General features: G+C 35.5%; 1 protein-coding gene across 2 annotated transcripts in view; it reads right to left on the bottom strand.

Annotated features, from left to right (window-relative positions):
• Nucleotides 1-10,421: 10,421 nt before the first annotated feature.
• Umad1 (UBAP1-MVB12-associated (UMA) domain containing 1) overlaps nucleotides 10,422-23,747 on the bottom strand; it is a 240,761-nt gene continuing 227,435 nt past the window's right edge. For both annotated transcript variants that reach the window (XM_071612605.1, XM_027952798.2), the window contains exon 4: nucleotides 10,422-12,177. In XM_071612605.1, coding sequence (XP_071468706.1) covers nucleotides 11,920-12,177 — 258 coding nt within the window. In that variant the 3' untranslated portion in view covers nucleotides 10,422-11,919. The remainder of the gene's footprint in view (nucleotides 12,178-23,747) is intronic.

Here is a 23,747-nt window from a genome sequence, read left to right as displayed (position 1 = left end):
CAACACTGAGTGCCAAGCTCCCTGCTGAGCAGTCGATAAATGATTACCTTCCTTAATTCTCAATAGTACAAAGTAAACATTATCTCCATTTCAAAGATTAGACAACTGAAGCTCAGAGAGGTCGCATAACCTGTCCAAAGTCAAGAATCTGAACCTGTAGGTTTATGGCTCTTGATGACTTCATCATGTTTACTTATTATTCTAAAATGTGAGTAATTGCTAGCTTGCCTTATGTGTCTTATAATTTCTTATAGAGTGTCATCATACATCATTGTCAGAAAACAAGTAGAAGCAACAGTGAGAAAATCAGAATGCCACAGGGATTCTGAGATAATATGTGGATGTCATTCCTAGAAAACATTCATAAGGAAGCTACAAAGTGAGCAGCAGTGCACAGCAGGTAGGAAGGAAATACAGAAGGAAATACACCAACAGATGAATGACGTGGCAAGAAAAAGGAAGTGGACACTCAGTACAGGGACTGGCCTGGCGGGGTGCCTTAGGACACAGGATTCAGTGGTGAGCTGGGGGCCTGAAAGGAGACAGGTAGCAAGTTGCTCCTATTTCCAGGCTAGTCACAAAAAAATATGGCTGCATTTCTAGGTGCTATAGCTCTTCACTGTGTTCTACCACTACCTATTCTTTTCATATCTTGGTATATAATAAAAACTCTAGGCAAGTAAAATTTTTTTTTTGAGAAATATGAACTGGCCCTGATAAATTATCTTAGGGTATTTGGAATAGCCAAGGTTGATCTTCTGAATTACCTCTTTCCATGTTTTTCATTTAATCAGCTCACTTACCTGGTATTTCATGACAATCAAAGCTGTATTTGGTGGCCAACCTGATACTGGTACTGCTACCTGCAATTTTATACTCTGGAATGAAAAGTGCTAAGGATGGAGACCTTGTCTTTTGTTTTGTGTTTTGTCAAGCACAGGGTACATTTCTGGCTCTTTGTACTCGACAAGTGTAAGAAACATACCCAGGCTGAAGGATATCGCATATACTGAACTTCAATGCAACAAAAGCAGCAAGCCCAGTGGTCACCGACCTCCAAGGTGGTGATAGATGACACTGGGAAGCAAAGCCCTTATCATCATGCACATGAAAAAAAGAAAGAATGACTCACGTGTATCTCCCAGGCATTAGAAAAGCCTGAATGGAAATAACTTACACCCAGAATAGTTGCTTTGCTCAACAGAGGCTTTTATTCCTACAGTCACTCTCTGATAGTTGTACACTGACAAGTACGGAAACTTAGAGTCACTTAAAATTTCTAAGGTGGAAAACCTAAGATGGGTAGAGATAGTTTCAGCAGATAGGCTTTCAATTAGGAAAACAGGAAACTATTGGCCCCTAATACCCATTTAACATAATGTTTTAATCAAGACTACAAAGGCAATAAAGATTTAGAAGTTGCTTTTAAGTTTAGTTCTAGAGACAATTTGTACTGAAAATCTTGTCCAATAAAAGACTTGATGACTTCTTGATGTTATAAAGTATTTGAAAAGTGGTATATTTAGATAACAGAAGCCAGAATTTTGTTAACCCATGTAACAATTTTTTTTTAAATTTTTAAAAAGAGTTTGGCAGCTATTGTTTTCTCCATGTGTAGAAAATGATGTGTATCTGCATCCTTGCATCTAGTGGAAAGGGAGGATCTATGGAAATGGGAAAACTTAGAAGTTGCAATTATTAATGGGGTAACCACATTGGTTAAACACTTAACTGAATAATATGGCACAAAATCACTATAACTCATTACAAGGATTAAAAAGTTGAATTTGTTTAATAAACTGGCTACAAATGAGTGGACCAAAATATATTTTAGAACCTGCTTTGACTATATAAAAAATAAAAGATAAAGGGCTTTCTTCTTCAGATAATGGTTTGTTTCTCCTCAAAAGTAAAATGAGCTTATTTTTCAAGAATGTGGACCAACCACCAAAAGGGTTCATATTTTTAAATTATTTAATAAGATTATGGTACATAAAAACAAAATGTCACAGCCCATTAAAACATTAGGCATTCTAGTTTATGGTATATATGTAAATCTACACAAATCCATGATTTTAAAAAGGCATATGATTGAGTTAGCATTAATCAATGTTGATTTTTTTTTTTTAATGTTGTTTCAATGTTGATTTAATAGAAGGCAGAAGAAATGTTCCTTTCAGGTAGACATTAAAGAAAACCAAAAAATAAAACCTGTTATAAAACATTGATTCATAGTAATTTACAACCCCAAATTTAACCTAAAAAGTTAACATTGTCTGAAAAGTGATATAATAAATATATTTTTATTATGTTAGTGTTGATATGGCTAGCCAAACAAAAGGTAAACTTAGACCTTCAGAAAATTTAAGAAGCTAAATTATTTAGAATAGGAGTTAAACTTGGGAACATTAAGAAAATGTAAAATATTCTAGTATAACATCTAAAAGGCTACCTGAAGGCTTCTAACAGACTCATGGGAAAATTCTAATGTAGATGGGATACAAAATTCATACCTTCTTGATTCATTAGTGATCTGATAATTTACTTATCAAACTTATAATAAGCATACTATATGTGAGAGGCATCATGTTAAGCATGGAAGTTGTTATGGTTTGGATGTAAGGTGTCCCCCAAAAGCTCATGTGTAAGACAATGCAAGGAGGTTTAGAGGAGAAATTATTCGGTTATGAGAGTCAACCCAATCAGTGAATTAATCCCCTGATGAGATTCATTGAATGGTAACTGAAGCTAGGTCGGGTGTGGCTAGAACAGGTGGGTCATGGGGGCATGCCTTCGGGATATATATTTGGTGAGTGTAACTTAGTCTCTTTCTGCTTTCTGATCATCATGTGAGCTGCTTTCCTCATGATGTTCTGCCTCACCTCAAGCCCCAAGGAATGGAACCTGCTGTCTATGGATTAAGACCTCTGAAACTGTGAGCACTCAAATAAACTCTTCCTCTTCTACAATTGTTCTGCTCAAGTCTTTTAGTCACAGCAGTGAAAAAGCTGATAAAAACAGAAGTGTACATTAAGATCCATTCAGAGATATGAAGCAGCCAAGTAAAAACAATTACAATCCAGTGGGTCCATGCCCTTGAAGAGAACACATGGTAGTTGTAGGACATCTTGCTCAGTTTAGGAGTAAGGGAAGGCTTCACCAGTGCAGGAAATACCTGAAAAAAATCTTGTAATAACATTTAACCAGGTGAAGAAGAGAAGGCCAAGGCGTCCCAGGCAAAGGGAATAGAATATAAGGATAGGGTGAGAGAAGGTATGGTATATTAAATAGTTCACAGCACTGCTCAATCTGGCAAGAACACAGAGTGCATGAAAAAGAATATGTGAGGATGGAAATGCCAGAGGAGTCCTCTGCTTAAGACAAGACCCTTCAATTCTCTAGAGGTATCCTAGACCCTTTGAGGGATTTCATCTATATTTCTTAATAAAATTCATCTGGCTTTAATGTGGAAGATGGATGAGAGGGAGGCTTAACTGGATGTAGGGAAATTGGTTAGGAGAAATGATAAAGACCTTGACTAAAGTAGTGATAATGGGTCTGTAGTATACCCATTTGAGAGACAGATCTTTGTAGTGCATCAGTAATAAAATGTTATCATTGAGTAATGGAGATAAGAAGGAAGAATGAATAGATTCTTAGATTTTGTGTTTGCATAATCCAGGGCTTCAAATGCGGGTTGATCCTTTGAAACATGGAGGGAAGGGTGTCATATCAGCAGTCCCCAGCAAAAGAGGTGTATTCTTTTAAATATCTATATGTATTAGTTGATGGAGGGATCCTGTTTGAACCAGCTAGGCTGTATCTTTCATCCTGATACATAGGAATTTACCAAGTATGACAGTTCTCATCAGGACCATATAAAGTGGAGAAGGAATTCCTCAAAGAAAAGTGGAGCAGAAGAAGGTAGATAAGAAAGAGTTTGGAGCAAAGAAAAATAGCAGTTAAAGAATTTGAGAATAAGAGTTAAGACAGGTATTTAATAGCAAATTGTGTATATGGATATAGAACTTGAGAGCTTTCTGGGCTACAGATTGATTCACATGCCAACAAAACAGATAAACACGGAGATGCTTATGTAAGGAGAAGACAGGGTAGAAAAGAGAGGCAAAGGTAGAATTCTGGGAAAAACAAAGATTCTCATAGTGCCCTAAGGAAAAGAAGTCCTCCAAGGTCTAAGATGGAATGAAAATGAAGGGAAAAACCAGAAAGCAATGTCATAGAAATCAAGAGTTGAAGACAATTTCAAGAAAATGGGATTAATCAACAGTGATAATTGCTTCAAAGAAATAGAGAAAGGGCATTTGGTGGGTTGTTAAAGTTCTGGAATGAACCAGTTGTGAAAGTTCTAACCAGGGCTGAGAAATCAAATTGCAGAAGCAATTTGAGTGGTGAATAAAAGTAAGGAAGTAGAGACACAACCAAGGACCACTCTCTTAAGAAGCTTGACTCTAACGAGAAAAATAAATTTACAGTTGGAGCTAGATGAGAAAGATCTTTATAAGACAAAGGAACAGAATTGGTTGAGTGGGAAATGTAAGACAGAGATATAGGAGAATACTAGAAGAAAAGTATACTACTGTTCCTAGAACAATATGTCAAAACCAAATCATTTAAAATACCTGAATGTGTTTGGGAGAAAAACATATGAGAAGGAAAAACATTTCTTTCAAAGACAGGTCAGATAGGTTTAATAAATTCTGGGACAGGGATATATGTAAACATAACTAAGAGTATACAAGGAAAACTTGGCAGTGAGATAAAACCTCAAATGAGTTAATCCGCAGCACCAAAATATACTGCATTGTTTAGAATCAGCCCTCACTCATCACAAGGACATATGTGGTCATTATGGGCAGAGAAAAACACAACCTGAAAAACATGGAGAATACTCTAAAGAGACAAAAGTTACAATTTGTAGAGGTATGGTAAACTTAGCATTATTTTCAGCTGCACAAACATAGCTCTAACTGAGGCCAGAAAAGGTACTAAAGTTTAGGAGTGCCATGCCTTTGCTTTTGGGAACTCTCATTTAGAGAAAATGTAATGATTTATTTAATTAGCTCATTTATTCAACAAATCCTGATTGAAGATTTATTATGCACTACATACAAATCCAGTAGAACATCAAGGAGAGAGGTGAGATTCTTAAACAAAATGAGGGGTGGAGATTGTACTTTGAAAAAGTTTACTTAGTTTACCTAATGTCCTTGTAATAAGAAAATACAGAGTGAAACCTATCAAAAGGATTTTTGGCTGGCAGAATATTTGGAGGATACAGTGAAAAATAAACACATTAGTTTTAAAAGCAGGGAAGGCATTATTCTAAAGGGCTTATAAGTTTCTCTTTAGAGAAGAATCAAATGAAGATGAAAGACAGAGATGCCTTCCTCCATTAGGTTGAATTTCTGATTTCAGACTATGGGTTAGTCAAGAGATGGAAGAAGTCTATATGTAATTACAGAGGTAGTGACATCTATTTAAAAAAAATCCCACTTACCATTGGTTCTTTATGGCTCTTACCATTGTCATTCCCTTCTTTTTATCATTTTCATTTCCTCTTCTGCTGCCTACATCTTTAAGGTTAGGAAACTCAAATACCTACTTGAGGGAGAAACTTCCAGATTTTCCTCACAAACAGGAGCCAAGCTTCTCACGAGGAGGAGAGTTTAGCGTTCCTGTTTTAAGCTGTGTTAATTGATGGCTACAGCTGGCATAGTGTGAGATAGAAGACTACATACAGTCTGTTCCAGGCTCAAAAATATATATGGATAAACACAAATCCTCTCGAAGGTCCAAAACAGGGATGAAGGGGGAGACTATAGGAAGAGAGTGAATATTTAGGCTTTATTTTATACTAACCGCTTGTTTGTTTTTCGGCATCCATTTAAAATTTTTTTTTTTTGTTCTCAGAAGGGCCTGTTCAAGTGACTACACTAACAATGTCACACATAGCATATTGTGTGCAGTGTACTCTGTAGGTAGGTGTCAGAGCTCAGGTTTGTTTTTGCCCTTGTTCTTGAACAAAAGCTTCTTGTTTGCTAGCCTCCCAAATGTTCCTAGGTATTGTGTAGAAATACATTAATGTTTAAACAAAATAAATTATATGTCTTTTGAAAACAAAAAGAAAAGCCATACACATAAACACGCATATACACAATGAAATTGACATTACCCCGTTCCTTCCTCCATGTGCCTCAGAGTTCTAGCCAACACCTGTGGCCACACAAGGGGCAGACGTGGCAGCTGCAGAACCCAGATGTCAGACACTGAATTGTCTATCCCTGGTAGCAGTCCTCAGATGGAGCCTGTCTCCTTAGCTGACCTCTGAAATGGTCTATTGTCCGACAACTTTTCTGGCCTGGGTAGTAACTAACAAAGTCTGTTGGGGCTAGTTCAGAGTTAGCCAACTAATGGCTTGTTCTGGAGGCACTTATCTTTTGCTTTACCTTTCATTAAAAGTAAGGGTGAAAACTGGAACTGAGTCAACTCTTGACAAAGATCTATATTCAGATTTCTTCCAAGGACAAATTAAGATGCTTTTTGCTTTGACCAATTTTTTTGTTTCCCAGTTGAAACTGGATGAGATCAATTTTTCTATTTTAGCACCCAGTGAGTTTTCATTAATAAGAAGCAAAACTAAGAGGAAAATAATGCTTAATTTACCAAGCCTCTATAAATTGTAACTTTTGTCTCTTTTGGGTGTTCTCCATGTTTTTCAGCTTGTGTTTTCCTCTGCCTATAATAACCCACATATGTCCTTGAGATGAGTGAGGGATGATTCTAGATAAGGCAATATCCAGAATCAGGAACAGAATTGGAACATTCTTGGGCACCTATCCTCTCTGAAAGAAGACCGAATTTCCTTTTACTGCTTCTTAAAACTACTTCTTAAAAGTTGAAGATGAAATCCATGTTTCTTTAGAAAACTAAGGAGCCACACATTATTTTTACTATTATTAAAGAAAAATAACATTTATTTTTAAAGAGTTGTGGCATGAGATTTCTTGGTTTCTTAAGGAAAAAAAATGATTAGGGCATAATCTCATTTCTACATCACTTGCTGAAGTGTCATTACATTTAGTGTAAGATGCACCATCTTAGGAAAGAGATAGGTAAAAGGGCTCCATTTATGACATAACATTTGCAGCCCTTTAGAGAAGATCTACTATACAGTCATAAGTCAAGATACAATCTGAGAAATGAGTCATCGGCTGATTTTGTTGTTGTGTGAACATCATAGTGTACTGATAGAAACCTAGATGGTATAGCCTATTACACACCTAGGCTATATGATAAAAGCCTATTGCTCAGAGACTAGAAACCAGGATAGCATGTTCCTCTACTGAATACTAATGGCAAAGGTAACACAAGGGTAAACAGTTGTTTAGACATATCTAAACAAACAAAAGGTACAGAAAAAATACTAGGTGATAGGAATGTTTCAGCTCCATCATACTCTGAGTCCACCCTCATATATGCAGTCCATTATTGACTGAAATGTTGTTATGTAGCTTATGACTGTGCATATAGTTACAGACAAGTTGACAAGAAATATACCTGATATTTAAAGGAAGATGAATTCTGAGGAAACTACAAAATATAGCTAACATCAGATGGTACTCATGTGCCATGTAAAATGTTTCAAATTTCCTTTATTAACTTTTATAAAAATGTATGTATGTCTCTTGGTCATGACAAGACTTAGATTTGGAAAAAAAAGACATAATATGCATTAAGTTCATACTAATGCAGATAAGCAACTGATAAATAACTTGGGGAAACTAGAAAAATCTTCCATGCAGAATAATTCCAAGTACTTTATATGATACTCACCCCTCAAGGAGCTGGAGTTTATATTTCCTTATTCCTTGAGTATGGGCTGTGCTTTGTGATTTAATTCCGAAGAGTAGAGTATAAAAGGACTTGAGGACGGGAACAACTTCATGGTAATTGTGGGAAAACACTACCTCAGCCAAGTGGTCAAAGTTAACATCATCAGTAAGCCATCATGTTTATAGTATGCACTCTTGATATGGTGTGATCTCACCAAACTACACTTCACCTTTATGATATTCCTCCAAAACCTCACAATCCTAGTTTAAACATATGAAAATATCAGAAAAACTCAACCAGAGGGACAGTCTACTGAATACTTGACCAGTTTTCCTCAAAACTGTCAAGGTCATCAACAATAAGAGAAGCCTGAGAGAAAATGTTAAAACCAAGAGGAGCCTTAGGAGATAGGATGACTAAATGTAATGTGTTATACTGGATAGGATGCTAGGAGGGACAAAGGATATTGGGGGGGGGCACTATGAAATCTGAATAGAGAGTAGAGTTTGGCTGACAGTAGCATACAAATATTGGTTCCTTAGTTCTGTCAAAAAGAGGAGAAACACTATCTTTGTAATTTTTCTGTAAATCTGAAATTATTCTCAAATGTTTATTTAAAAATTTAGAGAGACGATTAATATTTTGCTATATTGATTGTAACAGAGCTCCTGTTAATCAATACATGTCTGTCTTTCTCTCACACACACACACACCTATCCACCAAACCATATGGCATTAAGATTCATTTTCCTGAAACATAAGAATATTTCATCTTTAAAGCCAATGTAGTGAGACCTATTTTTAAAGACTTAGATTTCCCAATAATTGGGTCATTCCCTCAGTAATATGCCACAAATGCTCAGAAGGTATATTCACAAACCTGTTATTTCTTGTTGGCTTTCAAAAATGTTACGTCTTTTATTCACCTATCGAATACACATAATTTTGTATAAGCAGTAATTAATGGCATCATTAATAAGGGAATGCATTAATCTCTGAAAGTAACATATTCTGTGCTAGATTTCTAAGGGCAGTATTCACTTACTGATCAATTGCTATCATGGGATATAAGGGGGTGAAATCTGATGTGCGACCATTTCAGACCCTAGATGGCATTTATTTACTGACTATTCCCCATCTATCCTTTAGAATGATAAGAAATGAAGATTCTGGGAAACACTGAAAAACACTCTTTTCATCCTATTTCCAATTTATCATTTTAATTGATGGAGGATAAAGTGTTGGTGTCAATGAATGTTTACTTTTAAAAACTTGTGGGTCTCTAGAATTATTCTTATGTTGACATTTTACTGATACAATTTTTAAAGTTGAGATAGTCAAAAATTAAGTAACCAAATAATAAACTAGCTAGACTAGCTTCTCTAATTCTATTTTTAGGACAGACAGCAAATGCCAATAAAGAAAGCAGGAAAAAAAATACTTGCAACTTCCTGAATACATATTAGGGTTAAAAATAAAACTCAGTAAAATCACTTACATATTTTATAACTATAGTAATTTACAATAGTCACTTATATTAAGGAAAAGGGCCAGGATCCTTGACAATAAGGGAAAAAAAAGTGTTCAATACAGAATTTGTAGCCAAGGCAAAGAGTCAACTAACATACTTTAAGACTATTTTTTCATAATAAAATACTGTGGTAGGAGAATCTACAATTCAGATAGGTAGTTACTTTTTTTATATGAGTCATTAAGCAGTTTAGTTACTATATATTTTGCATTGTATTGAACTACTGTGTGTGTGTGTGTGTTTAGAAATCAGAATTAAAAAGTCCCTTTCACAGAACATCAACAATGTGTCAGGTGTTTAGCTACCAGGCATTTGACATACACCATTTATTATCCAACACAACCCTGCAAGTCAGGGACAGGGCCTATTTACTGAGCAAGGGAACTGGGGACCCCAGAAATTAGGGCACAGGTTCAAAGCCTTCAGCTTGTGAATGAGGGAGTCATTACAAATGCTGGCTGCCTTGAATGCTTGAATGCTTTCCTACGTATCATACAGCTTGCTTAGAATTTAAACTATGATTAACACTATTCAAGTAAATATTTATTTTTCACTAACTATGTATTTTAAGTAATTTAACCTTTTCTAGGATTCAATTTTCTCTTGGGAAAAATGGAGTTGGTTGTTGATTTCTAATGCTTCTATTTTAAAATAGTAACAATGATTTATATACAGGAAAAATAATTTAAATGGCTATTTTCACATCACTTTTATTAAAATTAGGTCATTAACACTTATCCTTACTAAATTTTGTGATAGAGATCTATCTAGATATGTGCATGTCATTCCTTTCTAATCCCTTCAGTCCTATTAAGCCAAAACATTTGCTCTTACCATTTTCAATGTTATTCCTTGAAATTTATATATACGAAGAAATTGCATACTTTTCTCTGCACTACACAAGCTATATACTTAAGTCTTTACCTCCTACAGAGTCTGAAACTTGCACTCAGATATGAATAATGCAAAGAAAGCCATTTTTATGGATCTGAAAATAATCAAAATATTCATTTATTTTAATTCACATTTATTTAAATATAACAATTCCATAGACAAGTGAAAGTAATTAAAAGCATACATGGTAGACATAAATAAAGTGAAATGTATAATTATTTTAGACAAGAGTTAACACATATATTAGACTAATTGACTGCATGATTACATTTAGTTTTAAGAGTACATTAACATGGAGATTTAAAAAGGATATGCCTTTAAAAAAAGTGCTACAAAATGTTCACATTTATGTCAGTAATAAGTTATATCTCTTAGACTGATGTTTTATAAAGCTATGTAAATATCTAATTTAATCATTAACTTCACATGGTAACATTTGCAAATGAAGCACATTTTTGTTAATAGAAATGTTCTTTAAATAATATAGCATTTTATCAAGACCAGGCCACATTTATTAAACAAACATGCATAACACATTAAAATCTGAATAATTCATGTACCTTTAGTTTTGCTACAGCACTCCATCTTTGTGAAAAAATATATTTAATAGTTTGGCACAGAATTAATAAATCATATTGCTACTAATAAAAATAAATGTGACCTAAATTTTCCATGGCATAGAAGATTCACTATCAAATTAACCTCTTCCCTTTATGTTTTATCGACAAATGGCAGTTCTCTTCAGTTTTAGTTGGAATAAATGACAGATACCCAAGAACTGAAATTCATACCTAGGTGTAAGAACTGAGTTCAGTATTTATAATAGTAAAATATTTCCATCTGTATCATGGCCAACAAATTTCTAAATAAGCAAGTTATCAGCAATATTAAATACCATCATGAGATGTTCTTCAGGAGGCAGAGATGTTGAAAAGGAAATGTGGATCTCTTCATAGGGAACATATGTGTAAGAGAGCAAATTCCAACTGAGGCAGAAGCAGGAAAAGTTCTTTTGGCTGGATAGCACACATGGAAGAGCAGAAAAGGCTGAGAACAAAGAAATCATTCGGGGTAGAAAGGACTGTTGCAGGTCTAAGAAAGCTGAAGTGTACCACTCAAGGTAGAGCATTTTCTTGATTCAGCAAATGATCACTTTTACATTCCCACATCAGTTTGTCTAAACCAAGAATGAAGAAATTAACAACAAACTTTTTTCCCCTCCCAGAATTCATTCATAAACACTGTGGAAGAAGAAGCGAATAATATGAACTCAAGCTTCTTCTGAACCAAAGAGACTTCACACTCTCTCTTCAACTCAGACTACAGAGTTGTGGTAACCAAGAAAAATGCCCGAGTTCTTTTTCACAGTGTTGTATTTTGAAACGCCAACTGAAGCAATCTTTTATAAAATGGATAGCTTCAGTTTTGTATTTATGACATGGGGGAAGGTAAGTAGAACTGGAATTCAATTTTTATACAAATGTACATTATTCTAATATATAAAACAATGAACATGATGCTATTTTATTTGGTTTACGATCCTTGCTTTTCTGAAGGCCTTCAAAGAGTGCAACGGCAAAAAACATAAAATAGATTAAATATACAAAAAATTTTTAAAGCTGTTAAGATGTAAACGAAGATTACGAATCACATAGCACTGAATTTTCAAGAGTAAAATCATACCAAAATCGTGATAAGTTTTCGCTGACATCATACGAGAGTAAGTGGTCAGGAAGGTCGCTGATGGTGCCCTGCACTGCCAGCACATGTGGGGCCAAGGTGAAGGGTACGTCGCTCAGGAGCTCCGCCATTAGTGAGCTGCTCTCCAGAGTTTGGCCTGCCTTATTTTCCGTCTCAGGGCCTGCCACAGTCACACTGGATGAGTTTTCTTTGCCAGTCTAAAAATACATATATATTTAAAACATTTAGACCATATGAACTGTAAGGTTTAGTAATGGTAAATGTGGCATCAACACATCAAAATGATTGAGAAATGTGTAATATATAAATACTTCCAGATTTGAATGCAATTATTTACTTTACTTGAATCCAAGTCTGTGCTAGGTTTTAAAATGAATCTTAAACTCTACTCTTAGAATGACCATCTATAGTCCCTTAAATACTATCTGGCATTCTTGCTGTTTCCCTAACCCAGATAATGTCTACAAAATTCTTCTCTGCTTTCCCAACTCTTTCCCTGATGCTTTCAGGCTCTGCTGCATGCCCAGCTTCCCTGAAAATTCTTATAATACCAGAGTCCAAAGTAATCTTGCTCACTTCAGAATGCTTATGGGACAAACTGCTAACAATATTATTTGGTGTTTCCTAGAGGTATTCTTTAAAAAAGAAATACACACACACACACACACACACATTTTTTCAGTTGTGGTGGACACAATACCTTTATTTTAATTTTTTTATGTGGTGCTGAGGATCGAACCCAGTGCCTCATGCATGTGGGTAAGTGCTCTACCACTGAGCCACAACCCCAGCCCTCCTAGAGTATTCTTGTTAACTATGGTTCCATATGCACAGAGCTTATCTCCAACTAGTCTCTACAGTTCTTGAGTGCGAGCAATCTAATTGGTATGTCTTATATTACCACCTTCCATACTTTACGGATTTATCCTAATATATTTTATTATATTAATATATATTAATTAATGTTAATTACCTTTAATGTGTGTCCTGAACATGGATTGTCTGATTTCCACTGGAATTAGCATGTTATGTTGCAATTGTCATCAAATAAGAATTGACACATCTCTTGCAAACACTTGTTTACTAAAAGACATGCACTAAGATGTTCACGGCAGCCCACATCACAAACCCCAAAACTGGAAACTACCTAAATATCCCTCAATAGCAGAACAGATAACAATAATTAAAGTCTATTTCCAGAAACTAAAATGAATGACCTGCCACTATAAGCAGCTGAAATCTAACTCAAACTAGCTCAGGCAAAAATAAAAATAAGGGGCTGTGGCTGTGGCTCAGTGGTAGCACACTTGCCTGGTATGTGTGAGGCACTGAGTTCGATTCTTAGCGCCACATATAAATAAATAAATTTAAAAAAATAAAGGTGTATCAACAATTTTAAAAAATAATAAAAAGACTCCCTCCCACTTCCACACCTTCATCTCACATAGAATGAATTTGTCTTTGCAGAGGCCTACAAAGCCTTCTGAATCTGGCCCCAGGTATTTCTCTGACCTTACTCCAACCAGCCTGCTCCTACCTCAGGTCCTTTACTTTCCATTCCCTCTGACCAGGTGGTTGTTCTCCCAGAAATACGGGATTCCTTCCCTTACCTCCTTCCAAGTTTTGTCCAGGATGCCACTTCTTCAGAGAGGCTTTTCCTGACCACAATATTTAACCCTGTAGGCTATTACTTCACCTTCTCAACTCTGTACTGTCTTTCCCTCCTGCTTTCTGCTTCCCCATATCCCTTCATACCTTGCTGTATACTACATAACTCATTCTGATTATTGTTTCTCAGAAGGAGTTTTTACCTCTCATGTTCATTGCTTTATCCCAAATACTTAGTGTCTAGGCCTTAATAAATATTTGTCCGGTGAATGAAAGCAGACAAAACTCTTGCCTTTATAGAGCTTATATTCTAATGGCTATAAATTCTGATAAATTCTTTAAGTCTAAAGGAGAACAATTTTCTGTAAGAGACATTTTTGTAAAACTTTTTACTGAAGTATAAAATACATATGGAAAAGGGCACATTATAAGAGCATAGCTTGCTAAATTTTCACAAACTGAACACACATGAGCAGCCAGCACTAAGATCAAGAAAAAACAAAGATGGTTCTTTTTCCATCACAGTCACCTCCCTGCCCTCTAGTCACCATCCTTACTTATAACAGCAAAGACTGGTTGACCTGTGTTTGAATTTTAAATAAATGTAATTGTACAGTACGAATTCTTTTGTTTTGGGTTGTTTTCAGTATTATATGTAAGAGATTCATCCATATTATTGCAAGTTGGATAAAAAAAAAAGTGAAGAACATATTGTTGCAGAGGACATATATTCTGACTGATATCTTAAAAGAATCACTCTGATTGTAGCATTGACAGTAGACAGTGGGGATGGGGTTGGGTAGCCAGTAAAGGAAGCTGAAAGATAGCTGAGAACAGAGATGACTGTGAGATTCAAGAAGGTTGTAATAGCAAAGGTGAGATGAAATGGTTGAATTGTGAATAGACTTTGAGAGTAAAACCAACAGTATTCGCAAGTGGAATGGATGGTGGGGCATAGAAACAAGAGTGCAGTCAAGCCGCGCCTCTTGGCACAGACCCATAATCCCAGTGACTCTGAAGCTGAGGCAGGAGGATTGCAAGTTTGAGGCCAACCTCAGCAACTTAGTGACGTTCTAAGCAACTTGGTGAGATCCTGTCTCAAAATTAAAAAAAATAAAATAAAATAAAAAAGGGATGGGAATGTGGCTCAATGGTTGAACACCCCTGGGTTCAATCCCTAGTACAAAAAAAAAAAAAAAAAAAAGTACGGGCAAGGATGAATCCAAAGTTCTTGGCCTAAGCCATGAGAGGGATGCAGTCACTATTTACAGGGATAAGAAAGAGTACCCAAGGAGCAGGCTCAGGCAGGAGACCTAGGTTCTATTCTGAAGGTCTGAGGTGCCTAACTGACATCAAATGGAGCTGTTGGTATGCAGAAGGATATGATTTGAATCTGGAGCTGGATGAGATCTGGAGATAAACATGAACACAGACAATTTTTCAAGGCATTGGAACGGTAAATGAGAAAAAATATATGGGTTGGTATTTAAAGGGGTGTGGTGGAAGCAAAAGATTTCTTTTTTTTTCTAAGTTGGGAGACATCATGACATCTTGTAAGCTAATGAGAAGAAGCTATTAAGAAAAATACATGAAGAATCTGTAGAGAAGGGTGGAGCTGGGGATGTAGTTCATTGATAGAGTGCTTGCCTACCTAGTATGTGTAAGTGCATGGGTTCAATACCCAGCAAAAAAAAAAAAAAAAAAAGAATAAACTTGTAGAGAAGGAACTGTTCTCTTCACAAAGCATCCCCAACACCTACAACAGGCCCCTCAAATATCTCAAATATCATTTAGTGAGTGACCTTAAATGAAACAAGTTATTCAACACATGCCTATTAAGAGTAGTCATCTTAAAATTTCACAAGAAAATAACACCAGTGTACTTTCTTAGGGCTACAACTAAAACAAATGTAAACATACCTTATTATGACAAAGTTTATTATTAAAGATCCACGTACAGATCTGTCTCCTGAAACTAACTAGGACTTACAATGTTAAGCATCCTGGGGTCAGCCAAGAGCACAGGTATCAGTGAGGAGTGATGAGCATCCAGACTATTTAAAGGGCTTCACTATGTGGTTTGTATAGAAAAACTGAAAAGGAAGCAACATTGGGTATGCCAAAAATAACACAAGATTATGTATGCATCAGAGGTTTGGTTACTTGGGAGTAGCACAGCAAAATGGATTAAGAGCACAAATTCTAGAGCCCAACTGCTAAGGTACAAATCCCAGATCTCCTGTTTAGTGATAAACAAATTGCCTTAAGCTATTAACTTCTCTGTGTCTCAGTTTCTTTAGCTGTATTATAAGATCAGTAATAGTATGTATTTCACATGATTGTTCTGAGAATTAAATAAAGCAATGTTTTTAAGTAAGCAGAATAGTGCTTAGCAAGGGTAAAGAAAGTGAATTAATAAAAACTTTAGGAATGTCAGATCCCATTTGGCTTTAGACAAAGTCTAGAATCCATTTATCCCTTTAGTGTTTGACATTTACTGGTGGTTCAAGTAATTTTCCCTTTCCCCTACCGCATCCCCCAATTTTTTTACCTACTGTTGATCTCAAGAGCAAATCTTACATAGATCTATTAGTTTCATTCTGTCCTCAAATTTTCTTTCTCTCTCTCTTTTTGGGTTGTGTACACAATGTTATTCAATTTCATTAGCCAAATCACGTCCTGATCTCACCTTTACAACTAAGGAGAAGGTATGTTACCTGTGGCCCTGCTTTCTAAACATACAACTTCAAAGCCTAACTCTTCAGCAGCAATATTTATTCCTTTTGTCCATGCTTTTATCAATAATCTTTCCAAACCATTCTTATGGGTCAGAGCATTATTCCTTGAAGACAATCTATAGCAAACCAATCTAGTATAATAAAGGATTTGATACATGTGGCTGGTTTCTTGGTCAAGTTCTACTTATAAAACTACATCTGACCAGAAGGTGGATGCTTCACACATCAGAGCCTCGGCCCTCTATTCTGTAAAATGAGTAGTGAGGGACCAAAGGTGGTGATGGTGGTAGTGATAATGATGATGATGATTGCAATTATGATGAAGACGGCAACTAGCATATGTACCGAACACTTACTTTGTGCCAGGTTTTATCTTAGCTTTATAAATATATCCACTCACAGAAGTCTTCTAATAGCTCGGTGGTCTTCTAACAGTCTGTGGCATGTGCCTCATGTTTAAGACAAGAGGACACTGAGGAACAGAAAGGGTAAGTGGAAGTTGTCCCAGTTTATATATGTAGTTGGTAACGATACTGAGAATCAAATCCAAGTGATCCTTAATGGTCTATTAGCAAGAACCAGTACATTTCCAGGACATTGTGGGTAGACTGACCAAGTGAACAAAGTCTTGAAAATTCATGGGACAGTATTAGAAAATATGAAAAATACTATTGAAGCATATCCTGGCTTAATTTAGAAGGAAAAAAAAAAAAGACTGCCTTTGGGAAGAAAAGTCTAATCAAATGTCTTACAGACAGACTGAAAAGGGATAGAAAAGCAACTGTAATTTAAGATAAGTTTATCCCTGAAAATGAATCTACCAGCAGTCTGGGTAGAGCCATGGGAAAAATACCATGGACAGTGAAACAAGATAATTGAGTTGATAATTGAAGAGGCAGACATAAAGGTGTGTGGGAATGCACTACAGTATTCTACCTTTGTATGAGTCTGAAAATGTTTCAAAAAATAAAAGTTTTAAACATTTTACTTAGTTTAAAAATATAATGGACAAAGTGTTCTACCAAATGCCTCCTAGAATGATCTGAATTTCAGCTGTGCTGTATGTATTACTCCGGCATCTATCTCTTAACGGTTGGCTGGAGTACAACATTACAGTCTCCAAGGAGCTGCCTGCCCTCTTGGCAGAAGGGTGAGTGCCATGATGCAGCTGCTGTTGGCATGCTGAGAGCTGGAAAGGGAGAAATTATAAGGCTAAACAAGAGTAAGTCACAAAGAAAATGGGAGTCAAAATTCAGGGACTCCACACCCACTAAACTTATCAGTAAGTCACCAGCTTGGCAGCCAGTGGAAGCAGAGGTGGGGGCTGAGGGCTGAAACAGGTGCACCAGTTCCCCTGCAAAAAGCAGCCCCCTCTCTCTTAGACACAACATCTTGTGATTTTTTCATTTGCATAATAAAATGGGTCTTTAATAGGAAGAATTAGTATGTTAACCACAATGGAGCAAGAAGAAAAGAATCAATTAACCTTCTGGTTAATAGCCAAATTTTAGGAAATTACTTCAAATATTATGTTCATAAAGGATAATCGTTATTTTTGTGATTAATCTTGTTCGCTGAAATGCTGCTATGATAATGGTTCTGAGTATAAGTTCCTGCATATAATCTAGCTTTAAAACTTTTTTTCCAGATTAGTGTTTGCCCTTACATGGTTTATATATGAGTATGTATATATGAGTATGTCAGATATATATTTTTTTAATTTTAAGGATAAATTTCCTGATCTATATCATTACGACAAATAGTTTACAATTGCATGTTTTCATGTGTTTATGTAAAAGTGACTTTTGGTTTTCAATTAATCTGTTACAAAATAGACTGGCCAAATTTATTTTTAGTTCCTTAAATTCTGTTGTCTTTCTTTCAAAGAATTCAAAGAGGTTTACAGGCATTATTCTTTCCTTTCCTGTAGAGGGGCTGTAAAGATTCATGAGCTTCAATCTGTAAAATTTTCTAAGAGCTTAGGAAAAAAACATACTCCAAGAATACAAGGCATATAACACTTTTCAGTAAAGACTTAGAAAAATGAAGTCACTTCTCCAGAGCAACAGAAGGTTAGTGGCAACCTTGTAAACTTCACTCCTAGGTGTTTGAAAGCAAGAAAATTCAGGTTTAAGAACAGACAACTATATTTTTCCTGGCACAAAATCCCTGTAACCACAATGAAATCTATTAGGAGATGCCAAATTTGCAAACTTGGTAACAACTGGAGTCCTCATCTATTTAGCCATGCCCAACTAAATTATGAAGACTTAAGTAATATAAAACCACCCATATCTGGCATCTCTTAAAGGTTCCTGCTTTCTTCTGCAGTCCATTTCTCAGATAATGTCTATAAGAACAAAATATTGATGCATTAAAATTTAGAAACCACCCTTCACTAAAATAGCAAAAGGGCCTATTAAACTCCTAGGAAACAAAGTATAAAACACCCACCAACACTCAATTTACATGTAAAGAAGGTAGGGTGTATCAAGTATATTTCTAGGAAGTGAGTTATACAAAGAAAAGATAATACCAAGTTCTGGCTTTCTCTACCTTTAAATTCTAATGTCTATAAATAAAAGACATGCTTCTTTGAACAATACCCAGAACCAGCAACACTGTCACTTTATCTCCCCAGATAACTATCCATTCTATTCTGCCTTCAGCTGGTATCTGCTTGCATTACATCAGATTCTCAATGGTGGGGCAATGTGGAGAGTCAAATCTGTGTTAGAAGCATAAGGGGACAGAAGTTAGAAGAAGGTGATACAAGCTATGACACAGTTAAGGGAGTACTCAAGCTTTTTATTTTTCTAAAAAGCTGGTTGCTAATAAATATCTGGCTAGCTGTTAAAAGTCAGAGGATTGATCTCTTGCATCTGTAAGTCCTTAAGCAACAGTTTCCTTTTACTTGGGATGAATTTATATTTCAGAGGAAGAGACTGTTTCCTGTTTTTTTTTCCAAATTCCCTGTACCTGAACAGTATCTGCACATAGTAAGCACTCATTAAATATATTAAAAATTTAACTGAATCTAGTCCTCTTATTTCTCAGATACTCTAGGTACTCAGACTTGGTTTTTCTTTTTTGTTTTATACTTGGTACTGGGAATCAAACCCAAGGATGTGCTTACTAACACATACTCTACCACCAAGCTATACCACCGAGTCAAGACTTGATTTTAAAATCAAGGGGTTAGGCCAAAGAAGCAAACAAGAGCTCAGAACACTTTGCTGCTATTATGGAAAAACTAGGTGGGATAAAATGAATTCTCAGAAGACCTTGTCTTCCATATGGCCTGGGTGTTGATTCTCCACAGAGTGAGGGTTCCTAAACTAGTGATGCTGGAAAGAAGATATTTTCTTTACTCCCTTTCCTTTTCCAGTCTCTGACATCATTTCAGTTCACAATCTGGTTCAACTTTTTTTTTTTTTAAGTATTTATTTCCTTTTCTTTCTTTTTCCTTTGCTACTTCCACCTTCTTGCACTTCCTGCTTTCTCCCATCTTCCTTTTAAAAAAGAAAAAAATAAAAATTCTCCTGAATTCCTCTTTTCAGAACTCCAGCTGAATGTATATAAGTGAAGAAGGGGAAGTAAGCAGGCTGTCACTTGCTTCTGTAATCTGTTCCATATATTCTTAGAAAAGTGGCTGGTCTGAAGCCGGAAAACCTTCTGTACTAGCCAGCTAGAGTGGGGGTGCAGTGAAATGGGGAAAGAGAAGCATTTTAGGAAAGAAATCAGGCAAGAAACTGTTCAGTGTGGGATGCTGGTTTAGTACTGGTTTGCACTTACAAGTGCAAAAGCCTGACACAGTGATTAAAAACAAACAACAAACAAACAAAGCTTTTAAAGTTAGTTTGTAGAAATTCATGTTCTCCAACCTTAAGCTGTTCAGACATCTCCTATGCCCCCAGTCGGCTTTTCCCCTTGTGCTTTATAGCACATACCTCACCTTCCTCTTCTCTTCTCTAGCCCTCCACCACCTTTCTCCTCACTGTGGGCAGCAGGGCCAGCCTTCTAGTCCTCTGACAAAATAGAAACTGTCTGGTAAGAATCCTCTGTCTCTGTTCTACATCAAAATGTGGTTGCGTTCATACCCACCCTCCTACCCACAGCTAATTCATCACTGGTGCTGCAGATGCATTCTGTCCTCACTCTTCCCTGCTGGCTTCATCAACTGGGTTGTGTCTCCTCATTGTTCATTTTTCCTATAAGCAATTAACCATTTAAAAAAATTCAAGTCTATATTGCCCATTAGTGTATCATCTACTTAACACACACACCACCTTTCTGCTTTTCCCACGTGCAGGCTGAGATAGTTGTTGACACTTGCTATTCACTACTCACTGGCTGCAATCTGCTTTCTCTGACTCTCTACTGACTCTGCTTCACAAAAGATGCTGATAATTGCTGTCTTGCTAAATTTAGAAGATGTCAAAGTACTAATCTTAACATGACCTCTTTGTTGTACTTAAGGTTAGTGACTCCCTGAGTTTTTATTTCTTGACTTCTGTGCCACTTACTTGAAACCCATTTTTTCTGGATGAACTATCTCAGGTATCTACTGCCCTACTCCTCTACTCCCCAGTAGGTAGATAACGTAATGTATGTAGATTTGTGCATTTGAACCCAGATTTCTATCTAGAGCTCCAGACCTGTATGCTCAACTCTTACTATACACTTCCTTTTCGATATTCCATCAACCATCTTAAACTCAATATGTTTGAAACATGGAATTGATCCTTTCCTACCTTCAACCTCACTCCAAACTTAATGATTTTCCAATATTTTCTGTATTGTAAATTTTATGCGTCTTAATATATTTTCACACAAAAATGCTTTACTGATGTTTACCTGGAATTGTGTATAATTTTCTTTATAAGTCTCACAGCTTAAGTAGTGAAAGCCTTCAGGTAAAGGCTGTTATCAAGGAAAAATGCTTCAAAGATTGCCTGTTTTAATTTTTTTTTTTATTTAAAGGACTTAAGTTCAGTCATTTCTCAATGGAGGAGTATCACCTGGGGTGGAGGCTGAAAGTCCCAAAACACAGACTGTGCCTGCCACTCACTACAGAAAAGAGTTTAAAGAAACAGTTCAACTAAGCATCTTATTACTAGGTTAAATCAACCAAGCTCGCCTCAATATGTAGCCATGTTTAGAAAACTACAGTATCTGATCACAGCCAACTTTATAAAACAGCTTAGGCTTTTGTGCACAAATTCTTCGAGCATATTATGTACACCATAACTCTGAAGAATTTGATATCGCTTATTAGTCACACTGGATTCTTCTAAACTTCCCATTTATATAGCCTTTTTCATTTTAAACATCTATTCAAATTCTTCCAAACATAATTAAACAAGATTATATTTTTTCCAGATAATTTCAAAGGAAAACAATGAAAAATGATCTGCATATCTCTACAGCATGCTGAGTATTAATTTCACTCAAATGAATGATTTTCACTTTGTAAAACAATAAAGTACTTCAACTGTCTGCATATACAACAGAGAGAAAATGGATACATTCTATTTTTAAAGCTCAAAATATAAATATTTACATTGTACTGATGCTTTTATATAATTAGATATTACTTATATAATTTTGACTAAATAGAAAAATAATAGTCAGAAATATAAAAATCCTAAAATCTTAAATAATAGTCACATATTGTGTTTTTTGGTGTGCATTCTGATAAAATGATCATTTAAAATTCTTATATCCTGATATATATTTTTAGAAACATTTAAATATTATGAAAAAGAATAATGAATGTAATTATTTCATACTATGGCCTTTGTTTTAGGACAAAAAGTTAATCCATTTTATTGCCCTTAATTTATATTGAAAATTTTATGCCTTGCCATTATTTCTAACATTATTATATAAAAACACAAATTCTTACTATGTACTTAACGTTTTCATGTCCATAGCGCAAATCCAAAGACAATTATCAGTAAGATCTCATTTACTCTGCACATAAACATCTCTCTAATCTCAGAAAGCAATTAAATTCTTCAGAAAAAAAGAGAAACACTAGACAGGAAAAGCCTTATTTTCTTTGTAATTTGAATTTAACATGTGGAATGGTCTACACACCTGGACATGTATTATGTGTTACATATTCAGTGAATATGTAACTGAATTTCCATATATTGATGAAAGTGAAAGGAAATATGTCATATCAAATTGAGAATGGAAATCATGAAGGTAGGCTTATTAAATTCCACTCAGAGTTCACAGGAGTGATAGTATTACTCACACTTGCTGCACCTAACCCAGAACTCTACTAGAAAAACAATGTTTGGCAAACTGAAGAGGTGAGCAGAAAGTTGTGTCACTTGACCTTGGCTCTCATTTGCAAAAAGGTTGTATTTCAAAATAGAAGATGGGATTGGAAAAGTAAATACAGCTGTGTTTTTTCCACCCCAGCATGAGAATGAAGGAGCCATTCAGAATGGCAGGAAGCAGGGTCCCTTTTTGGTGCAAACTCAGAATCCAAAAGAATGTATTATTATTTCATTTCAAGGTGAACTCAGGATGGTACTTTTTTTCCTATGGTAAGTATACATAACACAAAATTACCATCTTAACCATCTTAAAGTGTATAATCCAGTGGCATGAGTACATACATAATGATGTAATCATCGCCACCCTTCATCTCCAGAACTTTTTCATCATTCCAAACAGAAACTCTGTACCCTTTAAATAAAAGCTTCCTATTCTTCCTTTTCCTGAGGCCCTGGTAACTTTTATTATGTTTTTTGTTTCTATGCATTTACCCATTCTGGTATCTTATATAAATGAAATCATATATTATCTGGCATTATGTGTCTGGCTTATTTCACTAGTATCTATTTTCAAGATCCATACATGTTGTAGCATATATCTAAATTTTATTCCTTTTTAAATCTGAATAATATTCCATTGTATGCTTATATAACAGTTTATTCATTTATTTGCTAGATGGACATTTGGTTTTTTCCTACCTTTTGATGTGTAGGACCAAAGATTTTTTGGCTAGAGTATAATCAACTAGGTGGAAAAGCTAGGAAACAATTCTAACAGAATTATCAGAATTCAATAAATAAAGTAATACTGAGTATTTACTATGTGAAGGGCAGCTAGCGATATCCTGAAGTTAGGGAAATACAAACCATGATTCCTGCTTACTTTGAACTATAAATTCATTTAGTAAATTTGTCTTTAGACTTGTTTAAAAATATTTTTTAGTTATAGTTGGGCACAATACCTTTATTTTATTTGTTTATTTTTATGTGGCATTGAGGATCGAACCCACTGCCTCACATGTCTAGGCAAACGCTCTACCACTGAGCCACAACCCCAGCCCCTGTTTTTAGACTTTTATAATACAAAATTTGCTGGGCCTGAAAAAATGTAATTAAAGTAAATTGTGT

The sequence above is a fragment of the Marmota flaviventris genome, chromosome 1 (genome assembly GCF_047511675.1).
Source record: "Marmota flaviventris isolate mMarFla1 chromosome 1, mMarFla1.hap1, whole genome shotgun sequence".
NCBI lineage: Eukaryota > Metazoa > Chordata > Mammalia > Rodentia > Sciuridae > Marmota > Marmota flaviventris.
The sequence above is the reverse complement of the archived record's forward strand: the minus strand, read 5'-3'. Positions and strand labels throughout refer to the sequence as shown.